General features: G+C 46.6%; 1 protein-coding gene and 1 pseudogene across 1 annotated transcript; both read left to right on the top strand.

The window, feature by feature from the left end:
• Window positions 1-10149: 10149 nt before the first annotated feature.
• Window positions 10150-19082, top strand: LOC122222694 (annotated as a pseudogene).
• Window positions 19083-21163: 2081 nt separating this feature from the next.
• On the top strand, window positions 21164-22307 carry LOC122223224 (disintegrin and metalloproteinase domain-containing protein 21-like). The gene has a single exon (XM_042944504.1). It carries the CDS (start codon window positions 21418-21420, stop codon window positions 22189-22191), a length of 774 nt encoding a protein of 257 aa, XP_042800438.1. The 5' UTR covers window positions 21164-21417; the 3' UTR covers window positions 22192-22307.
• The last annotated feature ends 4862 nt before the right edge of the window (window positions 22308-27169 follow it).

Raw genomic sequence — 27169 nt, 5'->3', positions numbered from 1 at the left:
CAAAGGCATTCAGATGCCTGGCTGGCTGTCCTATAGCCTGCGTTTTGGGGCAAGAGACATGTTATGTACATGCGGCACAAGAAACTCTTTTGGTCCAGACTCTGCTGATGATGACTCAGGATGCTCAGGGAGGCTTGCAGATGGACTACCCCTTCATGCCTCCAGACTGTTACTACCTCGGCGACCTGGAGGAGATTCCTCTTCCCATGGTCACAATTGACACAGGCTATGGCAGCCTTGAAGATATCATGAAGTTGGATTAACTTGCCTATGAAATGAGACCCCTCGGTGATTTCCAATCATTTGAACACTTTGTTTCTCAGATAGTCGAGGACATCTGTGCAATGGGACCTACTTATAACCTGGGATATAAGGAGGACAGGGGACCCCCTGTTCCTCAAGGAAATGCCAGTGCAGCCCCAAGGATCTCTAGTAAGTGCTGTTCATCCCATCACAGAATTTTCAAAGGACTTGCTTTCAGTTTCAAAACAATGTATAGTGTGTTAACCACGTCGAAAAAAGTGCCCAATTCCTAGTAAGGCTAGTTAGCTTAATTGAGTCCATATTTCATGCTATTGATGTAAGTTATTGGTTTCATGGTCATTTATAGTGAGAGACATCAAGCTCACACAGGCAATTATTTGTTCATCAGAGCCCCTTTTTTTTCTCTTCAATAGTATGAGTCAAAGTATTTTCGATTTCTTAAAACACATTCACCCTTAATGTGATTTGAGATGGGCCCCATGAGGTTCATGGCAGTCCAGTTGTATATTTTATATGACATCCACCAATGGTATGCCATCATTCTGAGTTATTTAGGCAGACATTATTTACTCTTGTCTGTCATAGCAACACATCACATGGCAAGAAACTGTGGCTCGTGCATTGACACTGATGAATGTGCTTGCCAAAAAAGGTCCAGCTGCCTTAGGACCCAACTAACTGGTATAATGGAAGCTTTCAGTAACTGTTTCTTCATTCATATGCAGCACATAATGAATTGTGGAACAGGCAAGTGCATGTTCAACACTGAAATGGTACATTTAAATAAAAGCCTGACCCACTATCATTATGGAAACTACATAGTGGATCCAGGAAAGCAGTGTGACTGCGGCTCATTCAACCAGTGCTACAGCAATCTAGGCTGTATGCCTGATTGTATCTGAACCCCTGGGGGCAAATGGAATACAGGCAGATGCTATACAGACTGCACCAACTCCGCTGCTTGGACACTCTGCAGACCAATCCAAAATATACGTGATCTTCCAGAGTTCTGCCATGGGGTGACCTTGGCGTACCCTGTGACTTCCATATGCAAGATGGAACCGGGTGCACTGAAGAGGGCTGCTGCTATCATGGAAACTGCACTGACCGCACTATTCACTGCCAAGAAAGCTTTGGCAGAAATTCTGGGAAAGGTGAAGATGTCTGCTATACCATAAATCACGAAGGCAGCCGACATGGACACTGCAGAAGACCCCGGGGAATTCAACGCTGAACCTGTTCCCATACAGGCGTGCCGTGTGGAAGGCTGCAGTGTAGGAATGTCACACATCTCCCTCAGCTGCAAGAACATGTTGGATTCCATCTGTCTGAGATCCAGGGTTCTGATGTTTGGGGCTGGATTCACAGCGTAGCACAGGAACAACCCAGATTGGTCATGTGAGAACCAGTATTTCCTGTGCTTCTGGAAAGTTCTGTCGGGATACCTACTGCACTGGCAGTGGGGCTCAGCTGAATTATGACTGTATCCCAGAGAAATGCAGTCACAGAGGGATGTGCAACCATAACAGGAACTGCCACTGCCACACAGCCTGGGATCCTCCATGGTGCACGGACAAGGCACTGGTGGGAGCACAGACTGTGGACCCCTCCCAGAAGAATTCAGCCAGTCAGGCAAAGTCATGAATCCATGGTATATCTCAGAGTGGGTTTTGGTCACATTTACGCCATAATAGCTGCATTCCTCTTTGTTGTTTCTGGAAATGTCAGAACTATAAACACAGAGAAAGTTAAGGAAGAGATTTTTGGAGAAGACAATCCATAATTTAGCCTCCAGACCCCTGAACAACTATAGACAATGCATCTGGTGCATCTGTAAAAATACAGTATTGAGGCGGCACAGCTGACATCCACGTTTCCAAGGGTCTGCGGGAGACACAGGGGTCCTCAGGCACATCACAGCTCTGACACCAGGTCTCTCATGGGTCACCGACCAGCACTCTGAAATAAAACTTGAAAACTGCATGCTTGTGGCATTTATGTAGTTTTTAAGCCTGTAAGAGCCCAAACTGAGCCTTAGTTTCTGGGAAGAGAACCTGAGTCAGAGCTGTGTCTTGAGCAGAAGTGTCTGGTTCCAGAATTAAGAGAAGTTGACACAAGCTCCTTCATTGGCAACTTCATGAGTTTTCTCCAAAACTACGCTGTTGTCGACTGAAAAGTTTCTCATTCTCCGGTAATCTGTCTTCCCCCAGTCCCATGTGGGCTCAGGATAATGGAGGGCTACCACCCACCCATACTGCCTGTCTACACGGGGGTGTCTGTGGGCTGTGAGGGAAGGGGACTGCCATTAGGTTCCACCTAGCGCAAGCTGTGCCTCTCTGGAGAGCAAATTTCCAAATGTGGGAGACTGAGACCATGAGGCTGAAAGTAGCACCCCATAAGTCAATCAGAAGGGTAGGCACAAGCGTCTATGGATGACTCTGGCATCCAGAGGGAGATCGGGAAAGGTGAATCCCTGCTCTCTTTCTCTTGCCTACTTTTCAGTGAGTTTAACCTTAGATAAGAATCTGCCTAGGGTTCCCACTTTGGTTTTCCAAGCACCTTCTAGAATAACACAGAGGTGAGCCTGTGAAAGTTAGTGAATTCAGCCCCATCCACTCCCAAGAAATCCTGTACTTGTTACCCTGTTTTCTATGTCCTGATCATGGCGAATGTGGGATGGAGGCCTGCCCTTCCCTGGGTCCTTGTGCCCTCTTGTTCCGGGCTCTGTAATTCATAAATCCTGTGCTTCCATTTCCTTTGTTGGGGGTGTACTGAAACCCCACCTTCAGTCACAAGGGGCCCACACATCTCATGTACCCCAAACGAGGGCTCAGATACCTAGGGAGCTGCCTGTCACCCACTGTGACTTGCTGTTGCCACTTCCTTCAGCAGGTCACAGTCTTCATGTTCTTAATTCAGTCCAGAAGCTGAGGTCCCACAATACATTTATCCCCAAGGATGGGATTGGGAGCCTAGCTGATGCCCCCCTACAATGCCTTAGACCTAAGAATGGCTCACTCATTCCTCACCCTCACGTCTCAGCTGCTGTGGGAAGGAGCTGGTGCTTGCTGTTCTTCTGTAGCTTTGATTTGGGCTTATGCCAGGTGTTGCCAGAAACCCTCACCCTAAATTATCAGTGCCATAAAAGGTCAGACTCCCTGCAGAGACCAACAAGCAGGCACCAGTCTGGGGGTACAGGGGTGTGTACTTCCTATTCACCTCCAAAGGAGGTGGACACCGAGGACAGTGTTCCTAGATTAGTGTCGAAGAAGACACCAGCTGCTTGGTCCACTGTGTTGCGGCCAGCACCGTGGTGTTGTGCTTGATTAGCCAGCCCTAGCTAGGGATGGAGGCAAATTTACAAGGAGCATCATGGCACCCAGGGTGGAGGTCTTGGCCAAGGCAAGCTCCCCCTAGTGGCTGCAATCCTCGCTGCTGTCGCCAATGGCTCCCCACCTGTCAGGTGTTGAGTGGGACACCTCAGTGTGGGAGGCCACAGTACACGACTCTGGAAAGAAATAACTTCTATCCCAGATTTTCCCTGTCACGATCCACTACACCTACATGTCCAAGGACCAGCGTGAGAGACAGAAATGGTGACAGGCACTATACCATCATGGAAATGCAAGGCTTCCTGGAATCATTTGTCCAAAGGGAGGGAGACAAGGACATTGATTGGCTTTTGTGGGTCTTCGTCATTGGCTCCAAGCTGTTGCTTACAGCACTTGACATGCTGCAGCTGGCTGGATTGGTCCAAGACCGCCAAAGTCATCATTCATTGAAAAACTCAAAGTATCCACAGCCTGTTTACAGAGACACCCTAGAGGAGCCTCCAGACTTTTCACTCTATCAAAAGACCATGACAAGCACGCCAAGGCACAGGGCAGGAGACACAGACAAAAAAGGGGGAAGGCTCTGAGGAAGACGCTCCCCAAGCCCCCAGAGCCCACAGAGGTAGGAAGAAAGAAGCTCTGATTCCTGGGACTTGGAGTTTTATGGCATGGCAGCACAGGCCCACTGGGAGAGACCCAATCCACCTCTAAGATAGAATGGGGACAATTCAAGGAGTGTGGGGTTTTTGTTCTTTGTTTTTGCCTTGTGTCATGCGCCCAAGATCCTTGACCATTTCCAACCTGGAGGAGAGGCCCTTGACAACACCATCTAAGGAGCTCTTCATGAAGGACCACTCTGACCTTAAGTCTGTGCCATTACATGCACAGTGGGGGAACAGGACGACATAGGTTCCTGTCCACGTGACAAGAACCTGATCTCCTCAGGACCCACTGTGGAGACTTCCGGCGGAGGAGGGCATGCATCCATGCTGATAAGAACCGGTTTCATCAGGACCCCCTGTGGAGGATTCCAGAGGACGAGGGCCCAGGTCCACACCGAAAAGAACCCGGTTTCGTCAGGACCTGCTGTGGAGGACTCGGGAGGACCCGGGCCGGCGTCCACACAGACAAGGACCCAGTCTCCTCAGGACCCACTGTGGAGGATTCAGAGGGACGTGGCCCTGCGTCCACACTGACAAGAACTCAGCCTCCACAGGACCCGCTGTGGAGGATTCGGGAAGACGAGGGCCCGCGTCCAAACCGACAAGAACCCGGTCTCCTCAGGTCCCGCTGTGGAGACTTCGGGGAGACGAGGGCCCGTGTCCACACCGACAAGAACCAGGTTTTGTCAGGAACCGCTGTGCAGGATTCGGGAGGACCTGGGCTTGCGTCCACACAGACAAGAACCCGGTCTCCTCAGGACCCACTGTAGAGGATTCAGAGGGACGTGGCCCTGCGTCCACACTGACAAGAACTCAGCCTCCACAGGACCCACTGTGGAGGATTCAGGAAGACGAGGGCCCGCGTCCAAACCGACAAGAATCCGGTCTCATCAGGTCCCGCTGTGGAGACTTCAGGGAGACGAGGACCCGTGTCCACACCGACAAGACCCGGTTTCATCAGGACCCCCTGTGGAGGATTCCAGAGGACGAGGGCCCAGGTCCACACCGAAAAGAACCCGGTTTCGTCAGAACCCGCTGTGGAGGATTCGGGAGGGCTAGGGCCCACGTCCACACCAACAAGAACCCGGTCTCCTCAGGTCCCGCTGGGGAGACTTCGGGGAGACGAGGGCCCGTGTCCACACCGACAAGACCCGGTTTCATCAGAACCCGCTGTGGAGGATTCAGGAGGACTTGGGCCTGCGTCCACACAGACAAGAACCCGGTCTCCTCAGGACCCGCAGTGGCGGATTCAGGGGGACGTGCCCCGCGTCCACACTGGGGGACGTGGCCCTGCGTCCACACAGACAAGAACCCGGTGTCCTCACGACCCACTGTGGAGACTTCAGGTGGATGAGTGCCCGCGTCCACACTGACAAGAACCCGGTCCTCAGGACCCACTGTGGAGGATTCAGGGGGACGTGGCCCTGCGTCCACACTGTGGGACGTGACCCTGCATCCACACTGACAAGAACCCGGTCTCCTCAGGACCCACTGTGGAGGATTCAGGGGGACGTGGCCCTGCGTCCATCTGGGGGACGTGGCCCCGCGTCCACACTGACAACAACCCGGTCTCCTAGGGCCCACTGTGGAGGATTCAGGGGGACGTGGCCCCGCGTCCACACTGACAAGAACCCGGTCTCCTAGGGCCCACTGTGGAGGATTCAGGGGACGTGGCCCTGCGTCCACACTGTGGGACGTGACCCTGCATCCACACTGACAAGAACCCGGTCTCCTCAGGACCCACTGTGGAGGATTCAGGGGGACGTGGCCCTGCGTCCATCTGGGGGACGTGGCCCCGCGTCCACACGGACAAGAACCCGGTCTCCTAGGGCCCACTGTGGAGGATTCAGGGGGACGTGGCCCCGCGTCCACACTGACAAGAACCCGGTCTCCTAGGGCCCACTGTGGAGGATTCAGGGGGACGTGGCCCCGCGTCCACACAGACAAGGACCCAGTCTCCTCAGGACCCACTGTAGAGGATTCAGAGGGACGTGGCCCTGCGTCCACACTGACAAGAACTCAGCCTCCAAAGGACCCGCTGTGGAGGATTCAGGAAGACGAGGGCTCGCGTCCAAACTGACAAGAATCCGGTCTCATCAGGTCCCGCTGTGAAGACTTCGGGAAGACGAGGGCCCGCGTCCAAACCGACAAGAATCCGGTCTCATCAGGTCCCGCTATGGAGACTTCGGGGAGACGAGGGCCCGTGTCCACACCGACAAGAACCCGGTTTCGTCAGGAACCGCTATGGAGGATTCGGGAGGACCTGGGCCGGTGTCCACACAGACAAGAACCCGGTCCCCTCAGGACCCGCTGTGGATACTTCGGGGAGACGAGGGCCCGTGCCCACCCTGACAAGAACCCAGTCTCCTCAGGACCCACTGTGGAGGATTCAGGGGGACGTGGCCCTGCGTCCACACTGACAAGAACCCGGTGTCCTCACGACCCGCTGTGGAGACTTCGGGTGGACGAGTGCCCACGATCACACAGACAAGAACCAGGTCTCCTCAGGACCCACTGTGGAGGATTCAGGGGGACGTGGCCCTGCGTCCACACTGGGGACGTGGCCCTGCGTCCACACTGACAAGAACCTGGTCTCCACAGGACCTTCTGTGGAGACTTCGGGGAGACGAGGGCCGGTGTCCACACCGACAAGACCCGGTTTCGTCAGAACCCGCTGTGGAGGATTCGGGAGGACTTAGGCCTGCGTCCACACAGACAAGAACCCGGTCTCCTCAGGACCCACTGTGGAGGATTCAGGGGGACGTGGCCCCGCGTCCACACTGACAAGAACCCGGTCTCCTAGGGCCCACTGTGGAGGATTCAGGGGGACGTGGCCCTGCGTCCACACTGGGGGACGTGGCCCCGCGTCCACACTGACAAGAACCCGGTCTCCTAGGGCCCACTGTGGAGGATTCAGGGGGATGTGGCCCTGCGTCCACACTGGGGGACGTGGCCCCGCGTCCACACTGACAAGAACCCGGTCTCCTAGGGCCCACTGTGGAGGATTCAGGGGGACGTCCACACTGGGGGACGTGACCCCGCGTCCACACTGACAAGAACCCGGTCTCCTCAGGACCCACTGTGGAGGATTCAGGGGGACGTGGCCCCGCGTCCACACTGACAACAACCCGGTCTCCTCAGGACCCGCTGTGGAGGATTCAGGGGGACGTGGCCCTGCGTCCACACTGGGGGACGTGGCCCCGCGTCCACACTGACAAGAACCCGGTCTCCCAGGGCCCACTGTGGAGGATTCAGGGGGACGTGGCCCCGCGTCCACACTGACAACAACCCGGTCCCCTCAGGACCCACTGTGGAGGATTCAGGGGGACGTGGCCCTGCGTCCACACTGACAAGCACCCGGTCCCCTCACCTCCCGCCAAGGGAGGAGCAGGCGAGGAGAAAGCCAGGCCCCGGGAAGAGGAGCTTCCGGAACCTGGAGGCTGAGGGGGGCGCTGTTCGCCAGACCCTGGGGGGAAAGGACCCTGCGCGGCTTCGTGCGCGGTGACACTGTGTCCCCCGCGGGGCTTACCTCACCGGCGCCGGGCGGCGGGGCCGCGCGGCCGTCTTCCTGCTCCGCGCCCACTCGGTTCCCGCCGCTGCCTCATGCGGTTCGCGGTCCAGGAGCGGGCTCCCCTGGCGGAGCTCGCACTCCCGCCGCTCTGGCCTCGCGGGTCCCTTCGGCCTCCGCGCGGGGCGGGGTGTCCCTCCCGAGTCTGCCACGGCGCCGTGGGGACTTCTGTGCGACACCCCGGAGCTGCAGATGGCTCCGGGCAGGACAGACGTGCTCACAGGGGCGGTTCCTCCGCGGCCAGGAGCACAGAGCAGCTCTCCGCCCCCGTGCGTCTTCCTCCCTTTCTGTCCCCAGTGCCCTGTCCTGGGACAGCAGGCCTGCCACCTCCTTGCTGAGATTTCCTCTGGGGCACGTCGTTCCTTCCGCCGCGGTTGCAAATGGCACCGTCTCTTGTTTCTCTTTCCGACGGGTCGTCAGGAGCGTGCAGACGTGCACGTGGTGTGTGTGTGCTGCTCTCCTATCCTGCGAGTGTCCTCGTTGCTCCTTCCGTTGCCCTTGGAAATAACCCGCCAGTTATGTTACCAGCCAAAGTGGGTTTCTTCAGGAGTAGCGGAGAATTGCCATCCGGGCCCAGCAAGCTGTGGCAAAACCGCGGCCGAGCGGGGAGCACACGGAGAGGAGCGCTGTTTCGCGGAGAAGAGGAAGTTGGGAGCGTGGTTTTGAAGCGAAGTCCGCAGGAGGAAAGCAGGGCTGCAGGGCGAGCAGGCGCCTCCCGGGCCCAGCTGCAGGCGCGGTGGGTTTCCTGCAGGGGCCGCAGGGCAAGGCTTCCCCTGGTGGGGCCTGAGCCGGGGGCTTCTCTCCGCGGAGGGTTCTAATCTTGGGTCTGTAGCCCTGGGTTGTTCCCCAGCCTGACCCTGGGTGGTGGGCTCCGCCTTCCAGCCTCCCCTCCCCGCCTCCCGAGTCCACTTCCGGGAGATGTCCCTTCATTGGTTTTCGCAGTTCTAACAGCTTCTTAGTGGCGTCTTGTGGACAACCGGAATTCCAAATCCCACTGCTTCCGCTGCACCCAAGACACGTGGCCACCAATAGAACCCTCCCACGTGCCTCTGGCTCACGTGCTGCCTCCTGCAGGGCCCGTGGCCTCTCCGCCTGGGTGAGCTGGGTCTGGGCGTGGGCCTACGTCACAGCGTTTGACCCCTCTCTTGCTTCTATCGTGTGGGGCTGACACTGTTGTTTCGAGGAGTACCTTACTCTGTGATTTCAGACGTTCAGTGAACGTGTCACAGCAGCGCAAATACACTTTACCTGGACGCTAGTTTCTTTACCGCGTTTGCCACTTCACGGGAGATACTTTGGTGCGTTTTACCCCAAACACGGACACCCTCCCGAGAAACCACCACAGAACCCCAAATGAGGAAATCCCTGCGTTTCCACATTAGAACCCAGACCACAGGCCCACTTCAAGTGTCCCCACCTGCCCCACTGTGAAATGTCTTTTCCCAATCTGATCTGGCTTCTTTTGGGGAAGTGCTCCTGAGACTTTCCCCTATCTGTGTAACCTGGGGGGATTTAAAGAGCAAGGTGGTTCCTGGGGCTCCTGGGGTCTCAGTCTGCTAAACGCCGAGTTCACATCAGGTCGTGATCTTGAAGTTGATGGGTACGAGCACCTGCTTCTGGCTGTGTGCTAACAGCTCAGAGCCTACAGATGGCTTGAGATTCTGTGTTTCCCTCTTGCTAACCCCTCCCCCTATCATGACCGGTCTCTGTCTCTCTTTTTCAACAATAAATAATAAATGTTAAAAAAAAAAATAGAGCAAGATGGTTCCTGAGTGGCCTTTTCTGGATGGCTTCTGTCACTGAGGATGTTTTCTGCATTCACCCATGTTGTGACGTGTATCAGTCCTTCCTTTTTAAATTCTGATTAAATGTATGTAACATAACACTTACCACGTAAGTCACTTTAAGCATACAGTTGTCTGGCATTAACTGCATTCACACTGTTGTACATCCATCTCCAGAACGTTGTCATGTTCCCCTAGGGAAACTCTGTATCTATTAAACCCTAAATCCCAATTCCCCTTTCCCCTCGGCCCCTACAGCCACATTCTACTTGGTGTCTCTGAGTATGACTTTTCTGGACACCTCACTTAAGTGGAACCATAGTGTATTTTCCTTCTGTCACTGGCTCATTTCACTCAGCATAATGACTGCCAAGTTCAGTCGGTGTGCAGGTGTGTGTCAGAACTCTCTTCCTTGTGAAGGCTGAATTATACTCCATTGTGTATATACTACATTTTGTTTATTTACTCACCTGTGAATAGTTACTTGGGTTGCTTCCATCTTATGGCTGTTGTGAAAAAGCTGCTATGAATACGGGAACATGAATACCTGCTCAAGGCTTTGCTTTAAATTTCCAGATGTAAGTGCAGATGTGGAGTTCTGTGATAGCTTTCTGAGAAACCAGTGTTCTCTACAGCCACAACATTTTATTTTATTTCTTTGTATGACAGAATAATATTCCTGTTTAAGGGTCTGCCCCAGGTTGTTTATCCATTCACACACCGACAGGCATTTGCATAGTTTCTACAATGTGGCTATTGTGAACAGTACTGCTATGTATGTGCACATGCACTTTGTTTAAACAACTGTTTTCAATCTTCGAGATACACATCTAGCAGTAGTATTGTTGGGCCATATGGTAATTCTATGTTTTTATCTTTTTTTTTGGGGGGGGGGAATTGCCAAACTCTTTTACACATAGTCTCCACCATTTTACATTTCCACAAGCAAGGTTGAAGGGTTCCAATTTCTCAACATCTTTACCAACATTTGTTATTTTATTGTTGTATTGATTAGAGCATTTTTAGTGCGTGTAAAAGGGTATCTCACTGTGGTTTAAATCTCCATTTCCATAAGGACTATTGATGTTTAATATCTTTTCAAGTGGTATTCACCATTTGTATGATTGCACTGGGGAAAGATATATCCAAATCCTTTGTCCATATTAAAAATTGGGTTGTCTTTTTGTTGATGAGTTGTAAAAACTCTTTATACATTCTGCATAACAGGCTCTTACCAGACAAATACTGTGCAAATATTGTCTTCCATTAGGCTTTGTCTTTTCACTTTGGGGATAGCATCTTCTGGTGTACAAAGGTTTCTAATGTTGAGAAAACTAAATTTATCTACTTTTCTTTCCTTGCTTGTGCTTTGGTGTCATCTCTAACAGCATTGCTAAACCCAATGGTCATGAAGATTTATCTCGATATATTGCTTCCAGAGGTCATAATTTTACATTTAAACTGTTGATCCATTTTGATTTGATGTTTGTATATGGTGTGAGATATGGACGCAATTTCATTCCTCTGCACATGGATAGCCAGCTGTCTAGCACCCTTTATTAAAAAGACCATTTGCTCCCCAATGTCATGTTGTCTGCTCCTGTCAAAATTCAGTTGACCAAAGATGAAGGGGATTATTTCTGGGTTCTCCATTAAATATCACTGACCTGTACGTATCTTTATTTTGCAGTGTTTATTTATTTTTGAGACAGAGAACACGCGAGGCCCAGAGAGAAAGGGAGAGATAGGAAACTGATTGGTGTGCAAAGGAAAGGGTTTGGATAGACCTGAGAAGGATACATTTCTTTGACCTGTGGTTACTCGGTTGTCCTGTAACTTGATTATGTTCATCTAAACTCATAGAATCTTATAATAAACATGGTCATTTACCATATTTAACTTACTTCTGTAAATATCTCATTACTTTGATTATTAGATAAAATTTTATAAAATTATTTCTATAAATACTTATGTCTTCACACTCTGTATTGTGTTCCTTCTTAGCTTGGTGGTTGTCTGATGACCATATAGAGTAGATAGATAGGATGGACCAGTTGTGTAGGGGGGACAGATTTAGTTCCGTTCATGAAAGTGACAGTTTCTAAGGCAAGACTGTGGGGTCAAGGGGCTGAGATGGGGTGCAAAATAATAACATCATGGGAATGAACTCAAGGCTATTGTGGAGACAGTCTGTCATGTTTTACCTATACAGTTCTTTCCTCAATGCGAATTATTATTAGGAGACCTGCCAACCTAACAAACTGTTGTTAAATCCACAGGAAATGAATGGAAGAGTCCAGAAGGAAGCTGGCAGGTGGTGCAGGCAGGGAGGGAGCCTGGTGGGCAGAAGCCTGGTGGTTGAGCAAGGGCCTGGAAGGAGCTGTAAATGTTAACCAGAGGGACGATGGTCCAGATCCAGGACAGAGCTCTTGTCCCTGCACACCCCAGAGCTCAGGACATCCTGGGAAGGGAGACCCTGGGAACAAATGGGAATGGAAGTCAAAGCCCCAGAGGGAGGAGGAATCTACAAGCAGGAATGTGTTACCCCATGTGGAAGCTGTATTCACAAAATATTGATGTCATAATTATTTATTTTGTATATCTAAAGTTGGTGTCAAATATTCTTTTCCGTATGAAATTATGGTCTTTTAAAAAATATTGCCAATAGTGGGTAATTTCATTATAATACATTCATAATGATTTGAATCCTCTATAATGACTTTAATATAACATAAAAGTATTATCTATCATCTATCTACCCTCTATCATCCATCACCTATCCACTTATCATCTATCTACTATCTAGCATTCTGATCTCTATTTGAAGTCTATTCAGCTAACTCAGCATTTATCCTCTTGGCACATGCCTTCAGGACTAGGAACACATTTTCTGCAATTTCTTTAGGCTCCGGATTTTTAGATTCCAATGATGTCCAGGTCAGCCAATCCATTTTCATTAATGTGGTTGTTTTAGTGCCATTAACTTCCTACCTCAGATACTGATGGTCGCTGTCCATATCAGTGAAGAGTCCCCCACTTTCCTGTGACATCTGTGCCTCCTCCCTGAGTTAACAGCCCCTTGTGTTGGATGGGGATTTCTCAGGAGATGGAGACACCAGCCATGCATGCGAATCATATCTGCAGGTGACAGAAAGGTGTCCATGTCTTGGTGTCTGTGCATTTAAAGATGTCGGCACTGCTTCCAAGCTTTGCAGATGACTGAGGAAGCAAACCCCCTCAGCAGAGAACCATCAAGATCAGAAGTCTCAAGATGTGCCCATGCTTTGCAGGTGGTTGTCAGGTGAGGTTAATACATCAGTGTGGAAACTAAAAGAAATATGATCCTGGGAACAAGTGTCCTTTGCTTGTTATATTTACACCAGACTGGACATCAATATAGATTTTTCCTATACAGTTATGTGTGGAATGACTGTTAAAATTGAATGTACTTAAAGACTTGATTTGGAAAGTTTTCTGGAGAAAATATGGATCCCTTCAAATGTCTTTCGGACAGATAGAGTATAGTGAATTGTGATCCACTCATTTGTTCAGTATCTGATCAGGAAGGTGAGGCCATCACTTGACCTGCCTCCAACACAATTCATAGACCAAGTGTTGTCTTGACTGAGGACCAACAAGCCTGCGGATCCAGAAAGAGATGCCCACAGGTGGACCTGGAAGGACAAGGGGAGCCTGACTCAATTTTTGTCCACTTATCAGGACATGCTCCCTCCCACACAGGCAAACTTCTCAAGATCTAGAGTAAACTCCAATCTCGGGGAGTGGGAGCCCACAGATGTCTCCTCAGACAGGGCTGAAGTCCCTGAGGAAGGCAGAACTGTATTCGAGAAACAGAAGAGACTGTAGGGCCTTCCTTGTGCCTGGTGAGAGGTCCCAAAGCTGAGGGTTTCAGATGTCAGATGTGGGATGATGGGAATGGTTGTGACTGCTGGTGACTGGCCCAGGCTGAGTCTCCTTGTCCCCAGGGGTCCTGTCCCAGGTGCAGCTGCAGGGGTTGTGCCCAACTGGTGAGTGCCTTGCACACTCTGCACCTCACTAGCAGCATCTTGGGGTTCTCCATCTCAACCAGTAATTTCTGGTGGAATTGGATCCACCGACCCCAGCAGAGTGGATGCAGTGGATGGTTCACATACTATCATATATTCTATATCACATACTAGGGTCCAGACCACAAGAGCCACATGTCCAAGAGTTAGGCAGTTTGTTAGGCAAGAGGAAGAGGGATGAAGCAGGTGCTGGCCACCCCCTTGGAGGTTCCCCCAGGATTAACAGCAACACAATCAGAACCCCCTCTAAGGGTGAACAGGACAGGATAGGCCTAGCCACAGAGCTGGCTCAAACACCACAAAGGACTTCTGAGAGCTGAGCATCGGCCCAAAAATTGCGATTTGCCCTGAGGTTACCTAAAAGTCACAAGGGGGCATTAAGGACAACAGGGGTAACTGAGATCTCCTGGGGTGCTCAGGTTACCAGGGGGAGCTGAGGACACCAGGGTCGCTCAGTTCTGCATGGAGCACTCAGACCTCCAGGGGGATGCTCAGGTCTCCATAGGGCATTGAGGTCACTAGCTGCCACTCAGTTCACCTGGGGGCACTCAGGTCATCAGGAACACACAGGACACCAGGAGCCACCTAGGGAACCTGGAGGTTCACAGGTCTCCAGGGGGCACCCAAGATCTCAGAATTCATATCCAGAACCAGTGTTACAGGGTCAGGTTTCCTGTGAAGCATCTTTCTCATCAGGCCCTGCAAACTTCAACCTGACCAGCAAACAGTACACACTGTTTCCTAAACCATTTACAAACACAGATGTCTTCTATCATTTAGAGTGAACAGTCATATAGTAGTGCCGACCTTGACAGAGACCAAGCTCGGGGATAAATTAACTCTCATATGATCAGACCTGTGCCTCACAAGTACACGGGCCACCATTTAAAATAGATGTAAGTGATTTTCAAACAGAGGAGACTGACTCATTCAAGTGATCTAAACTTAATATATTTGAGCAGCTCCTCTCTCCTTTTATTTTCCTTAAGGTTTTCCTTTGATGCCCATGAAGAGAGAGCATGAGTAAAGACTCTTGTAGTTGTCGCAACCCCACAGCTTCTTCATCAACTCCACGACTTTCTCTCAAGGATTCTCAGTATATACACGTTCCTGTGAGAGAAAAGAGTAGTTTCTACCCTTCACTCCTTTTGTTCTCCATCCAGTTCAGGAAGCCTGAGACAACCAGTGGGGAGGCACACTGAGTCAAGTCTTACAAAACGGTCAGCCAGGGGTCCATTCTACTTAAGTAGTTAAGGAATCATCCACTGGATCCACCTGTCTCTGCACCTGCCTCTCCACAGAACATGAGGCCCAGACCTTCCTCACACTCAGCTGGACATGAAGTCAACTGTATGGGAGCAGATTAGGAACTCAGTTTAGTGGGTTATTTCACCACAGTTTTCCATAGTAGCTACACGATGTTGCACTCCCATCAAGTGAATTCTAGGATTGCCTGTTCTCCACATCCTCAGCAACACTTGAGATGTTCTGGTTGTGTTTGCCTTATTTTATAATAGCCTTGCTATCAGTTGTGAGGTGATATCTCAGTGGATCGGGGGTGGAATTCTCTGATGATTAGTGATGATGAACAGCAAGTCATATGCTGGATGGACATTTTTTCAACCTTAATAGCAAAATGGATATTTACATGTTTGACCCAAATTTTAATCAGGTGATGCGTTTATTATTATAATTGTGATTTTTGCTATTGATGTTAAGGAGTCCCTCCTGTATTTTGGATATTAACTCCTTTTCAATATTTTTAATGTAATGTCTCCCATTTCATAGACTGCCTTCTCACCCTGCTACTGTTTGATTTGCCCCCTTTCTAGTTTGATGCAGTCCCCCTTGTCTGCCATGGTTCTCTGTGATTTTGCTTTTGTATCAAATAAATCATTGTCAAGAGAATGTCATGATGGTTATCCTGTGTGTTTTCTTCGAAGGCATTTTGGGTCAGCTGTTCTGCTTAACCTTTAATCCATTTTGAGATTTTTTTGTGTTGACGTATATGTATGATGCAAGAGTATGGCCAAATGTCATTATTTTGCACGTGTATATCAACACCATATTTTAATGTTTCTTTTATTTTTGAGGGAGAGAGACAGATCATGATCAGGGGAGGCACAGGGATAGAGGCAGACACAGAATCAGGCTCTGAGCTGTCAGCACAGAGCCTGATGTGGGGCTCAAACCCACAAATCATGACAACAATACGTGACTGGAAGTTGGATGCTTAGCTGACTGAGCCACCCAGGCGCCCCTAGTCAACACCGTGTTTAAGAGACACAATCCTTTCCCCACTGTGCATTGTTGGAAATCTCATGGAGGATTTGCTGACTGCATCTGCACAATTCTACATCTTGGCTCCGTAATGAGCTCCACTGGTCTATATGCCTCATTTCATGCCAGCAGTACACTGTTGGAGCTAATGTATCTCTGCAATATATTTAGAAGGAAGAAGTGTTCTCCTTCTTCCAGGTTCTCTCCTCTTCATGATTTTTTTTTACTTCCATGTGTTTTGTGGTTACATATGAATTAGTATATTTTTCACATTCCTTTAAAAAAAAGGCATTGGCATTTTCATTGAGATAAAAAGATAAATATAAAATTAACATAAAAAAATACAGCAGAGAAAAAAAGACTATCACAAATACAGAAAACAAATCAACTTCATTAAAATTTGAATTTGGAAAGATAAGTGAAATTTAAAAAACATAGGTAGCCTAGGGAAATAGGTAAGATTCAAACAAATGCGATCAGAACTGAAAAAGGAGACATAACTGAACTAAACACATGAAAAGGATCATAAAGGAAAAACTTAGATATTTATAGGTCAACAATTAGATCACCAAGAACAAATTACACATTTTCTAGCATTATATGATCCACCAGTACTCATTCATGCAAAATACAGAGGAACAAAACAAAAATTAGTAAGAAGATATCCTTAATATAAACCTTCACCCTCCAAAAAAAAAGGCTTTATTAAAATTCTACAATATTTAAAGAATAATTGATGCCAATACTTCTCAAACTATTACAAATTGCTGATGAAAAAGACCACTCCCAGGTGCACTTTATGAGGACACCTTTATGCTCACAACAAAGCCAGAGAAACACACCACAAGAAGGGAAACTACAGGCCAGTGTCTCAGATACACATACATGCAAAATTCCTTGATTAAGTCCGAGCCTACTGAATTCAACAGCACACTGAAAGGATCACACATGATAATCCAGTGTGATGCATCCCTGAGATGCAAGTTTCCTTCAACATACACAAATGCAAAAATGTGATGTCCTCCATTAACAGAGGGAATGATTAAACCAAAGCCATCCTTAATTTATTCATAAAATCATTAGAGAAAGTTTTTTCATGAACAAAAAACACATGTTCATCATTTAAAAATAACTCAATTAAAAAGGAGAAGGAAATTACCTCCACATGATCATGGCCACTATGAAAGCCCACACCTGACAGCATATTGAACATAAAATACTAAAACCATTTCTGCCATATCAGGAGCCAGGAAATGATGCTCATCCCCAACATAAGTATTCCACATGATAACGTGAAGAATAACTATGCTGCCTCAAACCATATCATCGTGTCACAGTCCTTATTTGGATGAAAGTCACGGGAGAAACAGCCAGTCCAAGGACTCTCAGACCCTCCTTTGTCCCTTGACAGCAGGATATAAATCTCCCTTGGGAAACTCCCCTTCCCTGTACCAGGAGGGGAGAACCATCCTTAGCACCAGAATAAGGAACTCAGGGACAAGAAAGTTGTGCAAACAAACCTAGTTATTTGTTGACTAATTAAATACCCCAAAACCACACCTTTACCTTGACTCTTGCCAAATCCAATATTTCGTTGTCTGAAAGTCACAAGTGCCACCTGCTTTGTTCATTGTCTGGGTGTCATATTATTAGCAAGCCCAGGCACTTGCAAAATTAAATTTATTCTTCCCTTTAGATCAGTCTTATGTCAATTGAATCCTTACACCAGGTGAAAACCCAGAAGAAAAGAAGGGAAAGGCATTCTTCTCCTACAACTGGAAGAAGTACCCACAAACTTTGGCAATAAGAAGAAATAAAAGACATTTAATCAGTAAGGAGGAAGGAAAATTATTTGTTTGCAGATGACATGATCTTAAACATAACAAAACCCTAGAGATACCACAAAAAATATTAGAACCAGTTTTTTAAAATGAGGAAAAGTGCAGGATGCACAATGAGCACAATGAACAAAGAAAATAAATAAAAATAAAATTCTACACCCCAGCATGCAAATATATGCAAAACAAGTAACAAAATTATACAACAGAAAATGGCACAGAATAAAGTACTTGGGATTAAACTTCATAAATTATGTAAAATAATTGTAGAGCGAAAATGACCTTGGTTGATGAAAGACATGTAAAAATGCATGAGTTCCGCAAACATACCTGTGCTCACTGATTAGAATCATTCATATTGTCACAGCACCATCCACACAAACTAATGTAGAAGTGCATCCCTAAACCTGCCATTCACTTTGAAAGAATCAAATCTAAGTCTGCAGTGTGATATATATGTGAGAGGACATGCAAATAGGGCCCTCTCTGTGCTGATGAAACCAGCCCATCCAGACCGTGCAGCTGGGAGACGAGCCCCAGCTCCAGGGGTCCCAGGTGTTCCCATTCTGTGATCAGGACAGAACACAGACACCTCACCATGGAGTATGTGCTTGGCTTGGTTTTCCTTGTTGCTTTTTTAAAAGGTAATTCATGGTGAATGGGAGACACTGAGTATGTGAGTGGATATGAGTGAGAACCAGCGGATGTGTGACAGTTTCCTGACCAAGATGTCTTGTGTCTGCAGGTGTCCAGTGTGACGTGCAGCTGGTGGAGTCTGGGGGAGACCTGGTGCAGCCTGGGGGGTCCCTGAGACTCACCGCTGTAGCCTCTGGATTCACCTTCAGTAGTTCCAGCATGAACGGGGTCCGCCAGGCTCCAGGGAAGCGGCTGCAGTGGGTCTGACGGATTGATACTGGTGGAAGTGGCACAAGCTACGCAGATTCCGTGAAGGGCCGATTCACCATCTCCAGACACAACGCCAAGAACACGCTGCATCTGCAGATGAACCTGAGGGCCGAAGACATGGCCACATATTACTGTGCAAGAGACTGGGTGAGGGGACCTCGCTGGGAGCCCACACACAAACCTCCCTGCAGGAGGGGATCAGCACCACCAGGGGGCGCACACTATGCACAATTCTGCTTTGTGTTGTCAGGAGCAGGTGCAGATGGAGGTTACAGGCAGGTTTCCTGTCAGGGTCTGGGGCTTCCTGTCCACACAGCAGTTTCCCCAGGGAGCCTCTCTGGACACAGGATTCTGTGCTTACCTATTAACTCGCTGAATTAGATACCTGTTGTCATAGGAAAACTGCACTAACATGCACAAAAGACACAGATGTTTCCATTGCTTACTCCTGTCCCTCAACATGAGTGAATTACAGATTTCCTGAGGCACAACAGCTGAACCATTACAGGAGTCCCAAATGCACTCCCTGTGCAGCCAGGACCACAGGATCCCACAGCTCCCCATTAACTCCACCCAGCCCTTGTCCCAATCAAACAACGTGAGACTTCCCTCCTGGCAGTTGCTACTCAGGACGTTACATGAGCTACAGCTTTATTCAATTCCTCTAAACAAGAGATAAATCATCTCCATGTATTAGTCTGGATTCTCCTGAGGAACAGAACCCAAAGCACATTGGTTTCCATGACTAAAGAGGTTGGGAAGTCCCATGATCTACTGTCACAAGCTGGAGACCCAGGAAAACCAGTGGTGTAATAGGTCTGATTCTGAACTAGGGTCTAGCCTCAGAACGTAGGGATCTGATGATATAACTCTCATAACAAGGGCCAGAGGGGACCACTGTTCCAGTTCAAACAAGCACATGGGAAGTAAAAATGAGGGAATTCTTCCTCCCTCTGCATCAGATTCTATTCACAACCTTAATGGAATCGGTGATGCCCAGACAGAAACCATGGAAGGAAATGCCAGTCTCTTCTGGAAACACATCACAGACATCCACAGAAACAGTGGTGAATCTGGGCACCCATGACTCAGTCCAGATAACCCATAAAGTTAATCATGACAAGTCAACTTCCTGTAAACGTGGAGCTCAAAGACTGAAGACTTGAATTTAAATTAAAAATAAAACAAGAAAATTAAATACATACATATATGAACTACTGGGACTACCTCAAAATAGCACGCTTCTGCACAGTGAGGGAAAAAATCAACAAAAGTAAAAGGCAAACTATGGAATGGAAGAAGATATTTGTAAATGACATATCCTCAGGGTTAGTATTCAAACTATGTCAATGTTTTTAAATTATTTTCACATTATCAGTAGAGAGTGTGTCCATGCAGTTCAGCATACTGTCATGTGAGAAGCAAAATTCGTGTCTTCCACTTGTGTTTTGTGTTAGGATCTCACTGAACATGAGACCAACACTCTTCACAAAATTTGAACCGTACTGTACAGTACTGTTAATGACAGGGGTAATGTTGTGGAGACCCCTCTAGAACCTAATCATCTTGCATAACAGAAAATCATAGCCCTTGAGAACTACTCCTCATTGCCCCACCCTGCCAGCCCCAGACAACTGCCATTCCACTCTCCATTTTATTGTTATCAAATCCCAAATTCAGCTGAGTATTTCTGGAAAGGTCAATGTTCAAAGTTTTAGTTTTGATGGGAAAAGAAGTTGAGCTTTATTTAGGAGGCCAGCCACCCAGAGAAAAGGCAGACTCTTCTCCAAAAGCCAACTCTGAGGGTTTCTGCCCAACCCAAGGGATTTTAAAGGACTAGACGGTACTTAAACGAGGGAGTTCCATGGTGGATACCATTTTCGATCATGTGCAGCCTCCATGGTGCAAGCTGCCAAAGTAACCTCAACTCCCCTGCATCTAGCTCCACCTGAGGAGAGAAACTCACAGGCATGGGAGAAGACTGCCAGAGGCCAGGAAAGAACCACAATAAGGGATTAGAGGGGAAATCCCCTGGGGCTCACACATGTTCAGCAGTACTTTCTGTTCTCACCAGATGGCATAAGAAAATACTAAAATACAACTTTGTACTTCACCAATAATGACACAGAATACTGGGAAATGTTTCCTCAGTCAACACAGAGGAAGCTTCAAACCAAAAACCAAAAGGATCAAATGGCTTGCAAACTAATAGCCAACCAGAATAAGACATGTAACATTACAAAGCGATGTTTTTCAATACGTACAAAGGTAAAATTGACAGTCTACCTCCATATCCCATGGAAGTAGGAAGCATTGGTCTCCATAATGAGGAAAAGCAGTCATCCAGAGAAAGTGACCCAGCAGTACCACAGGACATGGAATTGGTAGAGAAGTTCAGTGTGTTATAATTGCATATCCCGTATCCAAGTAGAAGGAGAAAAGATGGAATGTCTTGAATAGAGCCGTGTTTCTGGGTCCAAGTCCCTACCCATGTCCATGTGAGCACTGTTGACCATGGCCCACTTGACTCTCCCACATCCACCCCAGGTGAACTGATGAGCAGGGTCACCCAATGCCACACCCTGTGACTGTTACCTAACCCCACAGGTGGCCCCGAGGTGTAGGGTGCTGGCCACCTGGTACAGCCCTCTGTTCTGTCTGATGGTCTAGACCTGGCTTTGCTGAGGATCCTCCATTTATCCATGCTCACTGGCAGATGTCCCTGAGCAGGGGCATGAGGCTGGCAGAGGACCAGGTCACCCTGAGGGCACCCCTCTTGCTGTTTGCGCTCTGGGCATTGCTGGCTCCTGTCCAAGGTTCTCAAGGTCGTCCCTCATGGCGCTACATCTCTTCTGAGGTGGTAATTCCCAAGAAGGAGTTGCACCACGGCAAGGGCGTTCAGATGCCTGGCTGGCTGTCCTACAGCCTGCATTTCGGGGGCAAGAGCCATGTTATCCACATGAGGCACAAGAAACTCTTTTGGTCCAGACAGTTGCTGATGATGACTCAGGATGATCAGGGAGCCTTGCAGATGGACTACCCCTTCATCCCTCCAGACTGTTACTACCTCGGCTACCTGGAGGAGATTCCTCTTTCCATGGTCACCATGGACACGTGCTATGGGGGCCTTGAAGGTATCATGAAGTTGGATGACCTTGCCTATGAAATCAGACCCCTCAGCCATTCCCAACGGTTTGAACACGTTGTTTCTCAGATAGTGGCAGACACCAATGCAACGGGACCTACTTATAACCTGGGATATAAGGAGGATAGGAACCCCCTGTTCTCTCAAGCAAATATCAGTGCAGCCCCCAGGATCTCTAGTAAGTTGTATTCATCCCATCATGGGATTTTGAAAGGACTTGTTCTCGGTTCCAAAACAATGTATAGTGTGTTCAACAACGTGTCAAAATGTGCCCGATTCCTCATAAGGCTTGTTAGTTTGACTGACTCAATGCTTCAAGGGATTGATGTAAGGCACTATATTTGATGTAAGGCCCTCTTGCACTGTTGGTGGGAATGCAAACTGGTGCATCCTTTCTGGAAACTAGTGTGGATGTTCCTAAAAAATTGAAAATAGGTCTACCCTATGACCCAGCAATAGCACTGCAAGGAATTTACCCAAAGGATACAGGAGTGCTGATGCATAGGGGTACTTGTACCCCAATGTTTATAGCACCACTTTGAACAATAGCCAAATTATGGAAAGAGTCTAAATGTCCATCAACTAATGAATGGATAAAGGAATTGTGGTATCTATTCAAAATGGAATACTACCTGACATTGAGAAAGAATGAAATGTGGCCTTTTGTAGCAACATGGATGGATCTGGAGAGTGTTGTGCTGAGTGAAATTAGTCATATGGAGAAAGACAGATACCGTATGTTTTCACTCTTATTTGGATCCTGAGAAACTTGACAGAAGACCATGGGAAGGGGGAAAAAAAAAGTTGTAGGGAGGGAGTCAAACCATCACAGACTCTTAATAACTGAATAAACTGAGGGTTGATGGGGGTGGGAGGGTGGGGAGGGTGGGTGATGGGTATTGAGGAGGGCGCCTGTTGGGATGATCATTGGGTGTTGTATAGAAACCTATTTGACAATAAATTTCATATTTACAAAATAATCATATTTAATTGTCATTAGTATGTTTTTTTAGTTTTATGTAAATTTTTCAAATTCCCTTTTATTTCCATCATTTTACTTTAGTCTACTACAGTATATTCACTTTTCAAATTATCAAATTATTTCTTTTTTTTCTTTTCTTTATCTTTATTCTCTTTTTCATTTCTTTACTTTTTTCTTACACAACAAAAAATTCATAATTTTTATTAAAAATATTTTTATTTAATTTTTTCTACTATATACTTTACTTTTGTCTATATTATTTTCAAATTCTATTTTACTCCCATCTACCCATTTTACTCTACATCAGTGTATTCATTTTTTCAAATTCTCAAGTGATTTACTTTGCCCCCTTTTTTTTCCCTAATCTGTCAAACCACTTTCAACACCGAAACAAAACACAACTAGGATCAAGCATTAACTATTAGATTTGTGTGTGTGTGTGTGTGTGTGTGTGTGTGTTTAATTTTTAATTTTAATATTTTTGTAATTTTATTTGTTTTATCTCAATATTTCTACTTCATGAATTCCTTTTCTCTCTTCAAAATGACAAAACAAAGGAATTCACCCCAAAAGAAAGACCACGAAGAAACGACAGCCAGGAATTTAACCAACACAGGTACAAGCAAGTTGTCTGAACCAGAATTTAGAATCACGATAATAAGAACACTATATGGAGTCAAAAATAGATTAGAATCCCTCCTGAAGAGTTAAGAGAAGTAAGAAAACAAATAGCCAGAATGAAATGAAAAATGCTATACCTGAACTGCAATCACGGATGGATGCAGCTGTGGTAAGGATGGATGAGGCAGAACAGAGAATCAGCGATACAGAGGAGAAACTAATAGGAAATAATGAAGCAGAAAAAAAAGAGGGAGATTAAGGCAAAAGGGCATGATTTAAGAATTAGAGAAACCAGTGACTCATTAAAAAGGAACATCAGAATCATAGGAGTCCCAGAAGAGGAAGAAAGAGAAATAGAGGTAGAAGGGTTATGTGAGCCAATCATAGCGGAAAACTTTCCTAACCTGGGCAAAGACACAGACATCAAAATCCAGGAAGCACAGAGGACCCCCATTAGATTCAACAAAAACTGGCCAGCAACAAGGCATATCATAGTCAAATGCACAAAATACTCAGGCAAGGAGAGAATCATGAAAGCAGAAAGGAAAAAAAAGTCCCTAACATACAAGGGAAGACAGATCAGGTTTACAGCACACCTATCCACAGAATCTCAGCAGGCCGGAAAGGAGTGGCGGAGTCTATTCAGTGTGCTGAATCAGAAAGTATGCAGACAAGAATTCTTTATCCAGGAAGGCTGTCATTCAAAATATAAGGTGAGATAAAAGTTTCCCAGACAAACAAAAATTAAAAGAGTTTTTGACCACTAAACCAGCCCTGCAAAAAATTTTAAGGGGGACTCTCTGAGGGGACAAAAGATGAAAAAAAAAAAAAAAAAAAAAAAAAATATATATATATATATATATATATATATATATATATATATATATATCAAAAGCAAGAAAGATTAGAAACGACCACAGCACACCATCAGAAACTCCAGATCTACAAGCGTCATCATCGCAATAAACTCACATCTTTCAGTACTCACTCTAAACCTCAGTGGACTCAATGCCCCAATCAAAAGACATAGGGTAACGGAATGGATAAGAAAACAAGATCCATCTATATGCTGTTCACAAGAGACCCACTTTAGACCTGAAGACACCTTCAGATTGAACATAAGGGGATGGAGAACCATCTATCATGCTAATGGTCAACAAAAGAAAGCCCGAGTAGCCTACTTATATCAGACAATCTAGACTTAAAAATACTGTATCAAGAGATGCAGAAGGGCATTATATCATGATCAAGGGGTCTATAGATGAAGAAGACCCAATAGTTGTAAACATTTATGTGCCAAATGGGAGAGCACACAAATATATAAATCAATTAATCACAAACATAAAGAAACTCACCGATAGTAATACCATAATATTAGGAGACTTCAACACCCCACTCACAGCAATGGACAGATCATCTCAACAAAAAATTGACAAGGAAAGAATGGCTTTGAATGACACACTGGACCAGATGGACTTAACAGATATATTCAGAATATTTCATCCTAAAGCAGCAGAATATGCATTCTTCTCCAGCGCACATGGAACGTTCTCCAGAATAGACCATATACTGGGACACAAATCAGCCCTAAGTAAGTACAAAAAGATTGAGATCATACTGTGCATATTTACAGAACACAATGCTGTGAAACTCAAAAAAAAACCACAAGAAGAAATTTTGAAAAGTAAAAAATACTTGGAGACTAAAGAACATCCTACTAAAGAATGAATGGGCTAACCAAGCAGTTAAGAGGAAGTTAAAAAATATATGGAAGTCAATTAAAATGAAAACACCACAACCCAAAACCTGTGGGACGCAGCAAAGGTGGTCATAAGATGAAAGTATATAGCATTCCAGGCCTTCCTAAAGAAGGAAGAAAGATCTCAGATACACAACCTAACCTTACACCTTAAGGAGCTGGAAAAAGAACAGCAAATAGAACCCAAAACCAGCAGAAGACAGGAAATAATAAAGATTACAAAAGAAATTAATGCTATCGAAACCAAAAAAACAGTAGACCAAATCAATAAAACCGGAAGCAGGTTCTTTGAAAAATGAACAAAATTGATAAACCACTAGCCAGTTTGATCCAAAAGAAAAAGGAAAGGATGCAAATAAGTAAAATCAAGAATGACAGAGGAAAGATCACAACCAACACAACAGAAATACAAACAATAGTAAGAGAATATTATGAGCAATTATATGCCAATAAAATGGGCAATCTGGAAGAAATGGGCAAATTCCTAGAAACATATACACTACCAAACGGAAACAGGAAGAAATATAAAAATTTGAACAGACCCATAACCAGTAAGGAAATAGTATTAGTAAACAAAAATCTGTCAAAAACAAGACTCCAGGGCCAGATGGCTTTCCAGGGGATTCTACCAAACATTTAAGGAAGAGTTAACACCTCTTCTCTTGAAGCTGTTCCAAAATATAGAAAAGGAAGGAAAACTTCCAGACTCTTTCTGAAGCCAGAATTACCTTGATTCCAAAAGCATACAGAGACCACACTAAAAAGAACTATAGACCAATTTCCTTGATGAACATGGATGCAAAAATCCTCAACAAGATATTAGCCTACCAGATACTACAATACATTAAAAAAATTATTCACCACGACCAAGTGGGATTTATACCTGGGATGCAGGGCTGGTTCAATATCTGCAAAGCAATTAACGTGATTCATCACATCAGTAAAAGAAAGGACAAGAACCACATGATCCTCTCCATAGATGCAGAGAAAGCATTCGACAAAATACGGCATCCTTTCTTGATAAAAACCCTCAAGAAAGTAGGGATAGAAGGAGCATACCTCGAGATCATAAAAGCCATATATGAATGACCCAACACTAATATCATCCTCAATGGGGAAAAAGTGAGAGCTTCAATGTGCTTAGTGTTACTACAGTAGTGAAGAAATAAGGTTTCTCTGCACAGCATTCTGGGGCCTAAATTCCTTTTTCTGGTGCTAAGGACATTTCTCCCCTCCTGGTACAAAAAGGGTGTATTTCACATAGGAGATTTATATTCTGTTTAGGGAACAAAGGATGGTCAGTGCGTCTCTGCACTGACTGTTTCTCAAGCATGTTTCATTCCAGCGGCATATTTGGGGTGGCATATTCTGCTCCCCTCCACCATGTAATGCTGGAGTAGAGACACTGGAATAAATGTCCTGTGAGTCTTGACAGGAACCTCCCTGCAGGGCCGGGCCTAGACTGCAGGGAGCTTTCAGTACTACCCAGCACCAGGCTGCCCCCCCAGGTGAGTAGGTGCACAAGGGGTGAGGAAGGCTTTCCTGTCGGAAGCCAGTGTTTCCTTTTCCAGAAAGCAATCTAAAATATGAGTAGGATGAGGGATGCTAAAGGGTGTTTAAATATCCTGTTCCATCAGAGCATTTAATGAACTCAGGCAGTGAGAAGACACTTGACGCTGCTACTCCAGGGCTTTTAGGTATCTTCATCTAAGAGATGGAAGCCAGGACGCATTTATTACCCCATTTTTTTTTTTAATTTTTTTAACGTTTATTTATTTTTGAGACAGAGAGAGACAGAGCGTGAATGGGGGAGGGTCAGAGAGAGGGAGACACAGAATCTGAAACAGGCTCCAGGCTCTGAGCTGTCAGCACAGAGCCCGACGCGGGGCTCGAACCCACGGACCGTGAGATCATGACCTGAGCCGAAGTCGGACGCTTAACCGACTGAGCCACCCAGGCGC

The sequence above is a fragment of the Panthera leo genome, chromosome B3 (assembly GCF_018350215.1).
Source record: "Panthera leo isolate Ple1 chromosome B3, P.leo_Ple1_pat1.1, whole genome shotgun sequence".
Lineage (NCBI taxonomy): Eukaryota > Metazoa > Chordata > Mammalia > Carnivora > Felidae > Panthera > Panthera leo.
Note: the sequence above shows the minus strand (reverse complement) of the source record. Positions and strands in the feature narration are given on the sequence as shown.